The sequence below is a fragment of the Pelmatolapia mariae genome, linkage group LG10_11 (genome assembly GCF_036321145.2).
Source record: "Pelmatolapia mariae isolate MD_Pm_ZW linkage group LG10_11, Pm_UMD_F_2, whole genome shotgun sequence".
Taxonomy (NCBI): domain Eukaryota; kingdom Metazoa; phylum Chordata; class Actinopteri; order Cichliformes; family Cichlidae; genus Pelmatolapia; species Pelmatolapia mariae.
In genome coordinates, this window is record NC_086236.1 from 23483001 (window position 1) to 23499731 (window position 16731).

General features: G+C 39.7%; 2 protein-coding genes across 2 annotated transcripts; both read right to left on the reverse strand.

The window, feature by feature from the left end:
- Window positions 1-330: 330 nt before the first annotated feature.
- On the reverse strand, window positions 331-9779 carry scn4bb (sodium channel, voltage-gated, type IV, beta b). Its single transcript, XM_063487959.1, has 6 exons — window positions 9731-9779; window positions 9228-9482; window positions 2885-3048; window positions 2563-2782; window positions 575-704; window positions 331-427 (listed from the first exon to the last, which is right to left on the reverse strand). The coding sequence occupies exons 2-6, from the start codon at window positions 9310-9312 to the stop codon at window positions 331-333; spliced, it is 696 nt and encodes a 231-aa protein (XP_063344029.1). The 5' UTR covers window positions 9313-9482; window positions 9731-9779.
- Window positions 9780-15722: 5943 nt separating this feature from the next.
- Window positions 15723-16574, reverse strand: LOC134637934 (calsequestrin-2-like). The gene is made up of 2 exons (XM_063488503.1): window positions 16370-16574; window positions 15723-16157 (listed from the first exon to the last, which is right to left on the reverse strand). Exons 1-2 carry the CDS (start codon window positions 16453-16455, stop codon window positions 16004-16006), a joined length of 240 nt encoding a protein of 79 aa, XP_063344573.1. The 5' UTR covers window positions 16456-16574; the 3' UTR covers window positions 15723-16003.
- Between the last annotated feature and the right edge of the window lie 157 nt (window positions 16575-16731).

A 16731-nucleotide genomic window follows, 5' to 3' on the forward strand; every position in this document is an offset into this window, starting at 1 on the left:
AACTGAATTTCCCGGAGGAACCCACCTGAGAGATTAATAAACTTTCATCTAATCTCTAATCTGCTAGTGTTTAATGTAAATTATGCAGTTATGCAAAAATGATGTGCACATTTTAAATAATATCTAGTTTTACATCATCTGGACAGTTACTTCTCTTTACACATTTGGTATAATTTCCCTCTCTGAAGGCCACAACCAGAGTTAAGGTTTTAACTTGAACATAATGAATTTGCATGTGCGCAAACACATGAGCATATACAAATATCCAGAGAAGGTATATAAATATGAACACTGTCATAGTTATATACACTTGTTTTTACATGCACTGTCTCATTTCTTTTTTGGTGTTGGTTTTGAATCAGCTTTGGATCCTGAGAGGCCATTTTCTGTGTTGTCAATCCCTGATGAAGTTACAAGGCACTCCTTACTGCAGTTGGAGGTAAAAGAGACAGTGTTAAAGCTGTAGACACACAACAGTTCAAAGCTGAAAATCCTCAGCATGTACATATACTGGCTGAACTAACTTGATGCCAAGCACCAACTGTGAAAGATCATTGCTTATAAGAAAACTTACTTTTTCTCCTCAAGCTTGGTGAGAACAAAGAGAGTGAAGTTCTTGAGCAGCATGAAGCCCATCAGCAGTGCGATGGCCCCACCCACAGCCGAAGCTATGATGATGGTCAGCGTGTTGTCCACCTCCCTCACTGCAGGCATTAGCAAATGACCAGGTAAAAACTGATGAAGGTATCTGAACATGATGACATGTTGTTCAGGCGTTGTCTGTCTCAGGGTAACTCCTGTTTTAGCGGATCTTGTGACCTTTGCTCCTTCTACATGTTTAAATTAATCAATCTTAGAGTCACAAAAAATGCTGTGAAAGGTAAATATAAAATTACATACATTTAAAAATATTTTAAATATATATAAAAAATATGTGAAACATTTAAAATATACTTTAAATGCCACCAGATTTCTTTTTCTTAACCGCACAAATATATGTTTTTCTTTTATATGTGACCCGATTTATTTTGCCTCCGACACATGCATGTTCTCTCTTATTTTTACCAGTCCAGTTGAGGCATCTGGAAGACCACCCTTTCTGTGACTGCCTTATACACCAATCAACCATAACATTACCATTATCTGCCTAACATTGTGTCATTTGCCTTTTGCTGCCAAAACAGTCCTGACCCCTTGAGGCGTGGACTCCAATAGAGTGACGATGTACAGGTATTTGACTGTTCTACAGTCAAATACCTGTACAGCACTTTGTTTGAAAGTGCTATATAAATAAAGTTATTATTATTATTATTATTATTATTATTATTATTATTAGTAGTAGTAGTAGTAGTAGTAGTAGTAGTAGTAGTAGTAGTATCTAACACCAAGATGTTAGCAACAGATCCTCGAAGTCCTGTAAGTTGTGAGTTGGGGTCTCCATGATCTGACTTGTTTGTCCAGCACATCCCACAGATGCTCAACTGGACTTAGATCAGGGAAATTTGAGGTCAAGTCAACACCTCAAATTCATTGCTGTGCTCCTCAAACCTTGTTTTTGTTTTTGTTTTTGCAACGCATTATCATACTGAAAGAGTCCACAGGGAATACCACTTCCATCAAAGGGATCACATGTTGGCAACAGCGCTTAGGAAGGTGGTCATATAGATGGCAGGGCCCAAGGTTTACCAGCAGAACATTGCCCATAGTGCATCCTGGTGCCAGGCGTGCCCCAGGTTAGTGATGCACACGTGATATTAAAGGAAATGTGATTTATCATACCAGGCCACCTTCTTCCATTGCTCTGTGGTCTAGTTCTGATGCTAATGTGTCCATTGCTGGCATTTTCGGTGGTGGACTAGGGTCAGCATGGGTGCTTTGTTTGGTCTGTGGCTATGCAGCTCCATATAAACAAACTGGGATGCAGTGTGTATTCTGTCACCTTTCTACCAGAACCAATGTTAACATTTTCTACAACTTGAGCTACAGCAGTTCATTCGTTGGATTGGATCACATAACCCAGCCTTGGCTGCCCATGACCCAGTCACTGGCTTTCCACTCTTCCTTCCTTGGACCAATTTTGATAGATACTGACTTTGCTCCTTCTACATGTTTAAATTAATCACTGTAGACCAGAAACTCCCCACAAGAGATGCAATTTTGGAGATGCTCTGACACACCAGATCAGCCACCAGATTTGGGCCCTTGTCAAACTTGCTCAAATTCTTGCGCTTTCTCATTTTTGCTGCTTCTAACACATAAACTTTGAGAACAAATTGTTCACTTGCTTTGTAATATAGCCTACCCACTAACCGTTGCCATGATAAAGAGATAATCAGAGTTGTTCACTTCACTCGTCAGTGGTCGTTGATGTTATGCACTGATTGGTGTATATCAGTGTGACAGCATGAGCATTCAAATGACTGGTTCAATGGGGCAGAAAAAAGCTGGTTTAGAGTTTAACAATGATGTCCTTAAAATCTAACAGGATATATTTAACTTTGTAATGAAAGAAAAATAAATAAGATGACACTGTGACATATGTCATAGACCATGACCACTCACACTCGTCAACCACTATGAGGTTGAAGATGGCACTATGGTTCTTGTGGTGCTCTTTGGGATTGCGTCCAAAACACGTGTACTGTCCCCCGTCCTCAAAGGTGATGTTCAACAACAAGATGGAGACGTTATTTTGATGGTTTTTCCCCACAAACTCCACACGCTCCCGGAATATAGTCACATCTGGCACCACCCCCTCTGAAGGTATCACTGACTCACAGACCTGACGGGATCAGCAAGATATCAGTCATCTCAAAACTGCTGCCGACTGCACAAGTTAGAAAAACCCGAACAGAAATCTTTGAATCAAGTGGAAGGTTTTTACCTTTTGCATGGTGCCATTGTCATTGAACTGCCAGTTGAAGTAGAGATTTTCAATGCCAATACAGCTGGCATAGGTGCACGGCAAAGTAACTGTGCTCCCATTCACTGCCTGAAGGAAGGGAATTTTCCCGACAGACATCTCAAGGGCCTGAGCAGACCACGCACCTGAAAAGCAGAGGAATGGCAAAAAACATGAAGATAGGACATACACCAGTCTTGTGAGGTCTGTATGCTGGAGTAATCTTTTTTTTTGTCTTGGTTATTTGCTTTCTTGCTGAGAGTTAGATTAGAAGATCGGCAGTAATTTCATATCTGTTTGTTAAATATACAACTACACCTACCAACTAGTTGATACCAAGGCAGGGAAAAAGCATTTAAACAACTCTTTCTTTATATTTGTTTCAAGTTGTCTGTTTTATTTGTCATTTTTTAAATGCTCTTGAGCAATATTTCTCCAGGTTTTCTGAAGGTCAAAGGTTTTCTTTGGTTGCTTTTTTTATTCAATTTTAGTGCAGTCCTTGTACCTAACCATTTTCATAGGAATGGTTTTTGTTTGTCACTGACCTCTGAATTATTCAAGCACAAAATATCTATCTAACTAAAAGGATGAACAATTGTTGTGTCTATTCATGGCAGAAAACTTAGAAAAGAACCAATTTTAAATTGTATTTTTAGGCACATTGTTACACACAGCTGAGAATACAAACTAATTTGATTAGTTGAATCTATAAAAAATGCTAAAGATAACACAGTTTGAAAGACATGAAATAGTATTTTTCATCAACCAGGTGATTCCCAAAGAGCTATTAGTGGAAAAACCTGGCATGTCTCAGCATGGTGTGGAGTCTGTCCATAATAAAGACGAAGTGGCAGGTCTAAAAACAATGTACAGCAGAGGAATAGTATCTGAAAGTCATGCCCTTAAGAAATGGAGAAAAAAAATCAACTGTTTACAGAAGTTTCATCAGTAACAGTCTCAGTGGAAGGCTGGCTGTCAAGAAGGTTCAAGGTTCAAGGTTCTTTATTTGTCACATGCATGGTTTAGGGCCCGGATGGCTTGGGGATAGAAGCTCCTCTTGAGTCTCTCTGTCCTTGCCCGGATGATGCGGGAACTTCTACCGGATTGCAGAAGTTGGAACAGTTTGTTGCCAGGATAGGACGGGTCCTTCAGTATCTGCGCTGCTCTAGTCCAGCATCTCCTGGTGTAGGTGTCCTGAAGCGAGGGGAGAGCAATCCTGCAGCAGCGTTCTGCCGTATGCATCACTCTCTGAAGAGCTTTTTGGTCCTTAACACAGCTGTTCCCAAACCAGGATGTGATGTTCTATGTGAGGATGCTCTCCACAGCGCCTGTATAGAAAATCCTGAGGATCTTTGGAGAGACCCTGAACTTCCTCAGTTGCCGTAGGTGGTACAGGTGCTGCCTAGCCTTTTTGGCCTGGACCTGAATGTGGGCAGACCATGTCAGGTCTGAGGAGATGTGGACACTGAGATACTTGAAGGACTGCACCCTCTCCACTGGAGCTCCATTGATGATAATGGGCTTGTAGTCTCTGTGCTGACTCCTTCTGAAGTCCACCACCAGCTCCTTGGTCTTGCCAACGTTCAGCTGGAGGTGGTTGTCCTGGCACCATGATGCCAGATTCTTCACTTCATCCATGTAGGCCACCTCATCGTTGTTGGAGATGGCGCCCAACACCACTGTGTCGTCAGCAAACTTCACAATGGTGTTGGAGCTGTGAAGCCATCCTTAATGGGAAACAGGGATATAAGGCTGAGCTATGGCAAATTACACAAGAACAGGACTGAAAATCAACAAGTCATATAAAGTGAGGAATCAAAATTCTTGGATCAAATCATTGTTAATATGTATGGAGGTTGTCAGGATGGAGGTACAGTGAGAATATTCTGCCATCTGCACCCCCTGGCTGGGAGGCTCTGTGATGGTTTGGGATTTCATTTTAGCCAGCGGTGTTGGTGATCTTATTGAAACTGATGGAAAAGCACTGTCTGGCTTTGATCCACGCAATACCATCTGAAACAAAAACAATTATCCCAAACACACTGCCGATGCAGTAAAAGCACACATAAATAGAAAAACACGCAGCTTAACAATATAAATCATGAACTGCACCTCAACATTACTGAAGCAGGGTGGGATCATCTTGACAGAGAAAGGGAACAGAAGGCATAAACATCCAAAGAAGAGCTTTGAATGTCCTTCAAGAAGTCTGGAGAACTATTCCTGAGGAATACTTAAAGAAATGAGAAGAAAGCGGCCGATGAGAAGTCAAGCTGTGCTGAAGAATAAAGGTGGTCATACCAAATATTGACTTTCGAGCTCATGAGTATCATACAATCTCTGTTTTTGGCCTATATACTGTATTTCCTTTATGTTTATAGTTTTCAATAAAACACTGGACCCATTTTGCTCGCAAAGAAGGATGTGGTTCAAGTCTTTTGCACAGTAATGCAAACTAGATTTGATAACCTCCACTGACTCATTGTATCTTATTTGTTTAATCTGGGGAAAAACACATGTAAATAAATAAGATAGACGTTACATGCTGGGGTGTTTTTGGCCTGGGAACAGTGAATTCCTGTAGAGATTTTAGTTCATCGCTGATTTTAAGTCAAGAAAAAGCCGAGATTTTGTTTGATTTTGTGTAATATAGAAATTCATCAGCATTAGAAATACTGATGGTTGGATTTTAGTTCATATTCATCAGAAATGTGGTATAGGTGTAGTCCTTAGACAAGGAAGTAAATAAGGGATATTTCCCACAATGTCAGCCGATCATTTACATTTCTTATCTTAGTTGTCAACGTTATTATAATGTCAGTAACACAGATACATTTTCCTTAGTATCATGCTAAAACCGATTTGAAAACCTCCAACTTTTTATGTTCATGGTCAGGAGAATACATGTTGTGCTCTGTACTTTTTTGTACAGTAAAAAGAGATGCATGATTAATAATGAAAAGTCACCTTTTAGATTATTTTGTACCATTTTTAAGTAGATATACACAGTCACTGCTTACTAGCACTGCGTGTAATGGGCATGGATCACAAATTATTTATCCTATCAACCACTTAAGTTTTTATTTTATGAAAATATATATAACACCACAGATATTATTTCTATTAATAGCATTAAACAATTCAAACCCTTGGTAAGAGAACACCATAATGTCCTTGCTGTGACTTTGCTGTGAAAACTGTAACTGTACACCAAGGACCATCAGCATCCATCAGAGTGTGCTGTGATTATACTTTACGTATTTCAATTCTATTATTTTTATCTATTTATGTTCAATTTATGTATACCTGATATATATTTTTTATATCAGGTATACAGTTGTAGTCAAAAGTTAACATGCACTCATCATGATCTGGTATTTTGGGGCCTTTAACAATTTCTTTGAACTGTTCTTTTATCAGAGTGAAATGACAGCGCACATCTATAATGACCTTAAAAACAGGGGTGGGCTGCTGCAAATTTCAGCTGAGCTTTAAAGTGTTGATTTTGGCACATGATCTACTTCCTTGGTCGATGCCCGCTTAGTAGATGATGGGAAACCCACTTCACTGAGGAAACTGATGCTGGAGTTCCAGTAGTTTTTCATTCATGGCAGGCTTGAGCCTCTGTGGTTCCTGAACCTCTTAACCAATTTCCTCTTATCTGAGGGTGCCAGTTTGGGACTTCTAACAGACCTCAGCGAAGTGGTGACACATCTGAAAAACTACAAGAGACCTTCCCAACTTGTACCTTGGACTTCCAATGTTCCAGTTGCAGTCAGTCATGACCATGAGCAGTTAATAAGCCTTTGCTTTGTCAAAAAAACAAAAAAACGAAACAGTGTAGAACTTTCAACCCCACTTACTGAATGTTTTATGTGAGTAAATGTATATTTCTGGCCCAGTGTGAATTGGAGAAAACACCCAATCCCTGTTTTTTGTAAGTCATTACAGATGTACAGATGAACAGTTTGAAGAAATCATTAAAATCCTCAAATTACCTTAACCTTCATGCCCGTGATGAGTGTATGTAAACTTCAGACCACAACTGTAAGACATTCGAACTTAGCACTTGCTTTTGTGTGAAGGTCACAGACAGCAGATGGCTACAGTATATAATTTCAGCAGGTCGAGGACAGACAGAAGCTCTCCTCTCTCTCTCTGGCCTACACCACTAATGTGCCTTTTGCTTAGTGCTTCCTGTGAAGGATGTGAGGTAAAGTACATGCTGACAGTGTGCTTTGCAGGTTGGAGATTTAATGCAGGGAAACACTAACACAGACCTATTATATGATCAGTAGTTGCATGAGAGTAGAAACATGTTCTACACTCTTTCTAACATTCCTGTGATTCTGCCCTGTGGTTTGTGGACACTGTGTGCATAAAATGTTCAAGGTCAACATCTAACAAGCACCATTTGCAGGAACAGGAAACACACACTGACACAGCGAAAGACGGGGGAGGGGCACTGTAAGTGTGCATGCTATCGATTCATTCTCAGCTCACTCTTGCCCTGACAAAAAAAGAAAACACACCTTCTAATCTTTTCCTATGCAGTCCAGCGAGCACAGAAAAGGAGTAAATGAGAGAGCAGCATGCATGTTTTATTTTATTCTTTTATCACTAGAGCTTTTTCACAGTATTTGTTTGATTTTATTTTCATTCTTTTAGCCCCTCTGTGTGTCCTTAACTAACACATTTTCCAGTACAAGGACACTGTTGCTATCAGTGTAGATACTGAAGCAGCTCACACAAGATCAGGAAACAAAAAAAACATCTTCTTTCTGTTTTATCCCTAACACACTGAAAACCTGGTATTTATTGCTCTCTTCTTAATCCAACTACTGTACTTTGTGTCTTTTTCCTAACTGTTCAATAAAACTTGCTTTGTGAGTCTTGGTGTTTCGGATAAAAGTAGTACACTGGTGTTCTAGTTTCTAACCCACATATGTCAAAATTTTCTTCTTCTTCTTCTTTTATTAACTGATACATGCAAAAAAAAAAAAAACCCCACCAACTACTGTGAGGGTTATGTGGGAACAAGAACAGATCATTATTTGGAGGTAAAAGAAAGAAACATACTGTCCATGAAAATGACATCTAACTTTTAAAAGTCCTGACTAAACACTGTCTTAAAATAAGGCCCATGAAAGCCATAATGCTTAAGACATAAGATGATTTTTCTAAGTCATAATTCAGATAAAAAAAAAAAATTTATTATCCATAGTACCTGCCTCTCTTTATCCTACATGTGGCTTTAAAACTGTTATTCTCTCTGTTCAAGCCATATCTTCTAAAGCACCTTACAGTGCATTATATAATAAATGCATTACATAAGGCAAATATCATTCTGTACTCTCATAATATAATCACTGTCCTGAGCTATGTTTTAACCGCTGTAGCATCTTTCTCACTGCTGGCCACCTGCATTTGCAGATTTGGCCTACTGTGCAGTTTCCGCACGTGTTTCTTGAACGTTTCTTATACATTGTAAAAAAGAAAAACAGAACACCTGATTGCTGATCTGTTTATGAAAAACCTGGCCAGGCAGTGACAGTGACTCATCTGTTCCTGTGTGTGAATGTAACACAATGCAAAGAAAAGAATTTGGCATTAAAAGTGGGGAACACAGGATATTTATTGCAATAGATTCATTTTTATGCACCTTACAGGACTTGAAATGGACTGGGACTATAAGGGAACCTTACAGCCTACATCTCCTACACAAGATGTTTTAAACAAGGGAGCTTTAAATGTTTAATGTGTGTTTGCTGCACTGATGCCCCAAAAGAGGCATGAATAGTAATTAAGTGAAGACTCTAAAAAGGATGTGGGTATTTCAAAGCACAAGTATCAGCATCAAGTATCAGCTCTGAATGATTATTTGAAGTGTCAAGCCACATTATTACCTATCTGTTGGTTATAAATAATCTCAGGCTTGTACTGTTACTTTGTGCTTACTTGTAAAAGCTATCAAAACTTTATGACTCATATGAATTTAACAAAACCAGTTAGTTTACAAGACTTCCACCTACTGTTCTACCTCTACTCCATCTGGCTCAGAGCAATATGTAAAATGCAACATCATGCAAAAAAACCCCCCCAAAAAAACAAGAAAAGCCCAAACAAAAATAATCATAGTGTTTCTTATTTCTTCCACAAATTGTTGTGCTCTGCATAGGTCAGAGATGAAGGTCAGTATAAGACCTAGAAATACCAAAGCATCATTATTCTACCTAAACACATGAATAAATACTGATGTGAGGAAAAGATGAAGTTTTCTAACACTGCACACATCATATGACATAAAAAGAAAGACAGACATTACCAAGCAGCAAAGAGAAGACCAGGCCACAGGTTGTGTGTGGAGGGCCCAGCCTCACGGGTTCAACCCCAATCCACCGGACCTCCATGGCTGCTAGAGCTGCTCCAAAACAAATGATGCTGCAGTATCCAACACTGGCCCCGAAAGCTAGGAGAATACTCTCTGTTCACTGGAAAAATCAGGAAGCTGCTCTGTGGATGCGTGTACTCCAAGTGTTGCACCTGCAGCTGTTTCAGGGTAGCACTCCTTTAGAAGGGACTGTCGGTTAGACAGTGGGCAGAGAAGGAGGAGGGTGAGGAGAAGGAAGGAAAAAGGTTAATTAACTAAAATCTGGCGCGATGAATACACAGGCAGTACAGTAAAAAATTATTAGTGCACAGAAAATGCAAGTCTCCTACACATACAATAACCTTTTTTAAAAAAAAAAAATAAATAAAAATAAAGGATGCTGAGTGAAAAGAAACATGACTTGATGATAAGCACTGTTTAACTTTGCTACTGCCTACCTGCTCCTGCAGCTGGTGCTCACTCAGGGGCTGACCAACTGCATGCACAGCTGAGTCAGTGTGGACAGGACGGAGGCAGAGCAGCACTCACTGCGCACAACCAGGGTTCACTCAAGGAGAATCTGCCAGGCAGCACTTTCACTGCAGAGACAGCCACATTGCAGTGCCAGCCAAGAAGAGCGACAATTAAATAAGAGAGGGGGGAGGTAAGCAAAAAAATAGAAGTACCGAGATACAGACATCCAGGGAAAACGCCGGGGCTCTTATCCCTCCTCAGCACAGCCTCAGTGAAGATAAATCTCCCTGTTCCTCTCTCCGGCTAACTCCCAACTTTTCTCTGTCCTCTCAGTTGGCTGCATGCCACCTCTCTCTTACCTCACCTCTGCACCCCCCCCTCCAACGCCCCAGACAACTCCTTCTCTCATTCACCCCCCCATTGGTGTACACACCCAGGCACTTTTGACAGTGTTTATGAAGCTCAGAGAAAAGTTCTGCAGTGCAGGTTGACGTGGAGGTTGGGTACGTAACCACAGATCCCCCAGGTCTCCTGTAAGACACACATTTAAAAGCTCCTATCATAAATAGTTCTTTCATCATTCTTTCCTGGGTAACACCATATTTTGCAATGTGAGAGATTTACAATGGGTGAGGAAAGCAGTAAAGTAGCTTCTTGTTTGCATGGACTTGTTTTAAAATGTCTTTTTCTTTTAATTGTAATCATTAAAAGCTGCTCCCTACTCTTATTTTGTTTCTTCTGTCGTTTTGTCTTGTAAGGTGAAGATTTCTTGCATCGCATTACCATTCAGCTATGAATTGGCATATTTTATGTGCAGTATGCCCTACTTAGTGCATACAAAGTCACACTATCTTGTGTATTGTTATTTTGTTCTTTAATCTGCTAAAACTCTGCTGCAAGTCCATTATGATACAAGAGTGTGTACAGTCATTTTTTTTTTAAAGCACGACAGCTTCTTTGCCATAAATGTACAGACCATCAGTCAACAACAGCTCAGCAATGCCTTGTGTCAGCACTATTCACCACAGCAGAAAATGCTTTGCACTTAACTTACAGATTTGATTGGTTTATTTATTTATTTGCCTGTCAGACTCCATCTGTTAGGTGCCTCTATGGTCACAAAAAGTTTTTCAAATACAAAAAAAAAAGCAGCTTCATTGTGGATCAAGAAGAAAGAGAGAGATTTGTGAGTTTTAACGAGGATGCAGCAGAGACCATGTGACAGAGCTTGTCACCTGAGTCGAGGTACAGCTAGACAGATAGAGGACACAGGGACAACTCACATCTGCTCACATCCATGCATGCTTGTTTTCTGCTGCTGATAGTACTTTTTAAAATTTTGTTTTTCCGTTTAGAAGAAAAAGAAATGGAGAGATTTACGATTCCAAGGGCTTTAACTGCAAGTATTTGCCTTACATGCTAATAACTGTGTCTTCGTATTTGCAAATTGATACTGTGATTATTGAGAAAGGTGTTATTTGGGGGGAATAACGAACTGCACCTTTTCTTTAAAATACATTAATGTTTTGTGTTAGTTGTGCAAAACTTCAGATAGTCAGCAATATTATGTTATTACTGTTATTTCTATAGTATATGATACAATCAGTAGGCTTGAAATTGCATGCATGTTGGTATGTAAGCTAAAGTATTATTCATAAGAAGTTGAGTGAGCAAAGTTATTTCTTTGTGCTTGTTTAAATAGCATGAGGCTGAATGGAGTAATCCCACGTACGTCATGAATAAGATAATCATAGGATTTCAAATATACACTAACAGGGATTACTGATGTGGATTATTCACGCCTCCATTATTAAACCCGTTCAGGTAGGTAAGGTTTGGTGCAAGGTCACAGCAGGTAGAGTGGAGACGTTTCATGGGTGGGAGATAACGTGGGCAGGCTGCAGGCTCACTGCTCTCCTCTGCAGGCCCCTCCACTGGAGTATCAATGCAGCAGCAGCGGGAACTCTTCCAGAACTGCAATAAGGGAAAAAAACAACAGCATTGTGCTGCAGGAAGACAGAGAGCTACTGCAGACCTGTGCAGGATGACTGTAACTACACAGAGAACACATCCATTTACAGACAGTACAAAACATAATTATATTGTATTTACCGGTAGACATGTCCCTCACATAATGCATTATGACTTGCAGATGTTTTAAAGTTTACCTCAGGCTTTTAAAAAATCTTGGTGTCTGGATTTACTGCAGCAAAACACGTGACTCTGTAAAAATACTTCAGTACAAGTAAAAATCCTTTCCTGTTAGCCTTACTACAGCTCTGGTCAGAAGTTTGCAAACACTCATAGTTCTTGTGTCTTTCTTGTTTGATACCCTCTCGGTCCGAGGCTACATGACATTTGCTTCACTGTGGACAGTGACGCTGGTGTTTCAGCAGTTTCCATAATGTTGCAGGCTTGAGCCTTGGTGGTTTCCTGTGTTGCTGCATGACTGTGATGGTAATTTTGGTGTTTAAATGATTTCTTTGAACTTTTTACAGGTTGGAATAATTCTACAGCACACAGCTTTAATAAGTTTGAAAAACTAAGAATTGAAGCACAAGATTGAAATGATTTTGGAGTTTCTCTAATCTACACAGGATCAAAAGTATGCACACAGGCCAAAATATATACAAACATCCCCACTAATATTTGGTAAAATTTCCTTAGCTAGTTGCAACCACATGCTTTTGGTAGTCGTCAACAAGCTTCTGGCATAAATCTACTTGGATATTTGACCACTCTTCTCTGAAGAATTGGTAGAGATTGTTTAAATTGGTTGGTTTTCTTCAACTGACCTGATTTTCAAGTGTAGTTTGTAAAATTTTCAACAGGGTTGAGGCTGGGGCTTTGGGAAAACCATTCTAGCAGCTTAATGTTAGTGTGCTTTATCCATTCCAAAACCAGTTTTGATGTAATGTATGCCGCCGTGTTCACGCTCCAACTGTCTAGCTGTTGATTTGAGGTGAAGCTAAAGAATTTGGAGTTATTCCTTCTCCTTCTTACCCCACTTTGTGTAATGTAATAATGGATTGCATTTATATAGCGCTTTTCTAGACACTCAAAGTGTTTTACAATTCCACTATTCATTCACTCTCACATTCACACACTGGTGGAGGCAAGCTACAGTTGTAGCCACAGCTGCCCTGGGGCAGACTGACAGAAGCGAGGCTGCCATATCGCGCCATCGGCCCCTCTGGCCAACACCAGTAGGTGGTAGGGTGAAGTGTCTTGTCCAAGGACACAACGACCAGGACAGACAGAGCTGGAGAGTGGATCGAACCGGCAACCTTCCGGTTACAAGATGAGCTTCCCAACCACGGTCGCCCCCGAATATAACTGTACCACTTAACGAAAAACAGCCTCAGAGCATGATTATACCACTGCCATGCTTGACAACTGGTACAGTCTCACCTTTACTTCACTTTCATAAAACATTTTCTCCAGAAGTCATTTGGCTTGCCCTTGTGGGCAGCTGCAAATTTCAGTCAAGCTTGAAGCTTTCAATTCTGGAGCAGGAGCTTCTTTCTCAGCCCGTGGCTATGTGAAACTCACTTCACTGTGGACAGTGATGCCGGTCATCGAGCAGTGTTCACTTTGTTGTTACTAGGTTGTTGCTGAACAGGCTAACCATATTCCTGATGACAGCACAGTTAGAAATAGTCTGAATATGCCTGGCGTGTTTGGAGGGCTTCCAAGGAGAAAGCCTCTTCTCTCTACAGAGAACATGGCAGCCCAGATTAGGTTTACAAAGTTGCATCTGAACAAAGTCCTTTGAACAACCAAGACCAGAGTCGACATGTTTGGCCACAATGACTATCTGACATCGGCAGTGGGAAAAGACGGGAACTATTTAGCCAGCAGAGAATCCAACCAGAGACTTCAAAACATTTGCACCCGTTTGATACCCAACCTAGCCACTAAACTGTCAGATCACACCAAAACATTATTTTTTTAATGAGAGGTAAGTTAATCTCTCACAGCAAAAAAAAAAGCACAGCACGTTTATGTGGTTCTGTGATTGTTAAATATGGTACACTTACACTGATCTAATGAAAAGGAATAAAGTAAAGTGGTTCAGCGAGTTGTTTTCAATGATAACAAATACACCACACAATATAAAATGAAAAAATGAATCAGTAGGGAGACAGATGGGGTTTTTGACAAGCTTGGACAATTCCAGGCAAGTTCCTGCATGTCCCAGTCTTTCCACCCCGCCTTAGTAACTAATATTGTTCCAGCAGCTCAAGTTAGGTTTATCTTAGGACAGATATGAACAGAACAGGTAACAAATGGACAACGTAATTCAATTTCAGGAATATAAAAAATGAGCATTCAAGTTACCAGTGATGTGTTCCATATGTCTGTTTGGTGTTTTTGTGAATTTATGCTCTTTGTGAGCAGTGTCAAAGTAAAGTCACCAATATCCTTTCAATAACTGTCCCAGTGAGAGTGTTTCAAATTATTTAAAGACACAGAAAACATCAAAGTGACTTTCCAGCACAAACTGTAAGCTGCAATCAACTGTTTTAGGGCAGAGTGACTTACAATAACTCACTGTCATGTGTAACACACACACTGAGGAGTGGCTGACAGTTGGTATGTTGTATTCTCTGCCATGCTACTGAGCTGTTAATATTGAGCCTCTCTGTACACACCCTGATCACTTCTATTCAAAAAGAATTCACAAGCCTTTATGATTAAAACAAAAAACTTTATTCCAAAGTCGCTGAACAGAAAATTTTATTTTACACTTTTTATACAAAAAGCAGAACACAAACTTGCTAGTTGTCTGTGAAGTAAACAGTAGTCATTGCTCATAAACCTGTTGGTGAACTTCCAGAAAGAAAACTATGCAGAGACACATTTTTGTGGCAGCAGCACAGATAAGCACTATCTACACTGGCAACAGGGTAGTGTTAGCAATGAAACATTTTACTAGGGCCTACACTTTACACATCTACAGCTCAATTATTTAACAGTAAACATTCATGGACACCCGAGAAGGGCAATACATGTCCAGTTTTTGAGTAGAAATCCCCAATGAGATTACACAAACAACAAAGCAACATAGCGATCATAAACAGTACAGTGAACAAGTCTGGCATTTATTTGTCCCAGTTATTAAAAAATGAAATGACAACTCAACACATTTCAGACATCGGTGCCTATATACTGGAGTATGTATGTGGAGTACTGAAATAGTTGTGTAAGTTCTTTATTCGTGCAGAAAAAGCTGGAATCAGTCAGCTTTGGTTGGTGCATCACATTGGGAAGTGGAAATAATTTGTAATAGCTAAAAAGGAGTGAGCTTAGCCAACTGTTGTAACCTGCACATGATTTCTGTTTAAGGCTAGGAGCTTAACACACTTGATTTTCTCAGCTGAAATGTCATTGGTCGAGATTTGCTGCCTGCAAATGCAAGCTTTTTGGCAAGGAAGAAAAAAAAGGTAGCTTTGCAAAGATAACATGTGGGTTCAGCCAAATATATTTTAATGCTGTCAACTACACTATAGCAGCAAGTAAAATGTCAATAAAGCAGTAATAACCTGATATTTACCTGAAAAAGTACTAAGAAAAGATATAAAATGTTGACAGATATTTTATTGTATATGCTCATCTTAAACTGGAGAGCAGCAAACTAGAAGTCTCAGAAGAGAATCCAAGAGAAGCTCAGTTTATCCATAGACAGTATGGAAAACATGGAAGTAGCTTTGAAGCAAAAAAAAGAAAGAAAAGAAAAGAAAAAAGAAGAAGCTGTATGAAAGAGTCTTAAAACAAACCAGCATTGTCAACATGTCAACATTTGCTTTTTTTTTTAAAAAAAAATTCCAAATAAATAAAAGCTTTAACTTATTTGCAAATCACTGCTTTTCTCTGTTTTTACTCACATTTTACAATATTACAACTTTGTTTTTTATGCTGTAATATAAAAAAGGAGAATAAATTACAAAGTGGGAGCTCACAAAATTTTCATGACTCTACAGATGAAAAGCAAAAGCTTTACCCAATTTGCCCGCTGCACACTTCAAGGTCCTCTCCTTCTGCACCTGGGTGAACACTTTGACAGAGCGGAGGAGATCTAAAAGTAGCCTCTATGGTGGAAGTTTTCCAGAGGTGCACGGGGAGAGTTCTTCAGAAAAAGTTTTTGCTTTTACTGGCGGTCACAAAACTTTCTGAATGCATCATATTCTCATGGTCAGCCCCAAAACGTTGTTTAAATGAACAATGAAAAGGCTACTCAAGAAAAATGCATCTATCTAATCATCATCGTCGTCGTCATCATCCTCGTCGTCATCATCCTCGTCGTCATCGTCGTCATCATCTCCACTGCTGGGCTCAGACTCTTCGTCGTCTGAACTAATCTCTTTTTTCTCCTTCAAGACAGGCTGATGCTCTGCCTCCTCGGGTTTGCTGAAGCACCCCCACCAAACAGTCACACACAAACACAGATGCAATGAGAAGGACTATTTGGGGGATACTGGCTTCAATCAAAAGGGAAGCAAATATACAAAAGACACTGGTTTACCTCAGCAAAAAAAATATACAGAAAAGGAGACACCCAGACTCCTCGACTTGAAACCAACCCAACCCAGAGCCCAGAAAATCAATGTACTGATTCTTACCTTCGACAAAGACGGCCACAACGTAGAAGAAAGTAGAAGATTTTGCCCAGACAGCTTTTATCTGCCAAAGCTGTAACGTAACCCATTAGTAGCAGGCAGCAGAGCGCATTTAACTCAGTTCACCGCAGCAGTATCAGTTTTTCTTTATGTTGAAGACTGACAATTACCTCAAAAAGGTGCTCTAGCTAAAATTTACGTCTATAAAATTTACAATAAAATAAGCTGTGATTGAAAGATGCTAACTAAATGGTAAAATGCTAAAGATTATACAGAAAAACAGCCTCATTCATTCAGTTAGAACTGCTGCTGTGAACAAGTATTAATAACCACCATTATAAAAACCAACCATGATTACAATTCAT

Bases quoted from the DNA above. Each gene is read 5' to 3' on its own strand.
- LOC134637934 (XM_063488503.1), bottom strand. From the start codon at position 16,455: ATGGGTTACGTTACAGCTTTGGCAGATAAAAGCTGTCTGGGCAAAATC. The intron at 16,158-16,369 runs GTAAGAATCAGT...GGGGTGCTTCAG, and splicing joins TGTGGCCGTCTTTGTCGAAG to CAAACCCGAGGAGGCAGAGC.
- scn4bb (XM_063487959.1), bottom strand. From the start codon at position 9,312: ATGGAGGTCCGGTGGATTGGGGTTGAACCCGTGAGGCTGGGCCCTCCA. The intron at 3,049-9,227 runs GTAATGTCTGTC...TCTGCTTTTCAG, and splicing joins GGTCTTCTCTTTGCTGCTTG to GTGCGTGGTCTGCTCAGGCC. The intron at 2,783-2,884 runs GTAAAAACCTTC...TGATCCCGTCAG, and splicing joins ACAATGGCACCATGCAAAAG to GTCTGTGAGTCAGTGATACC.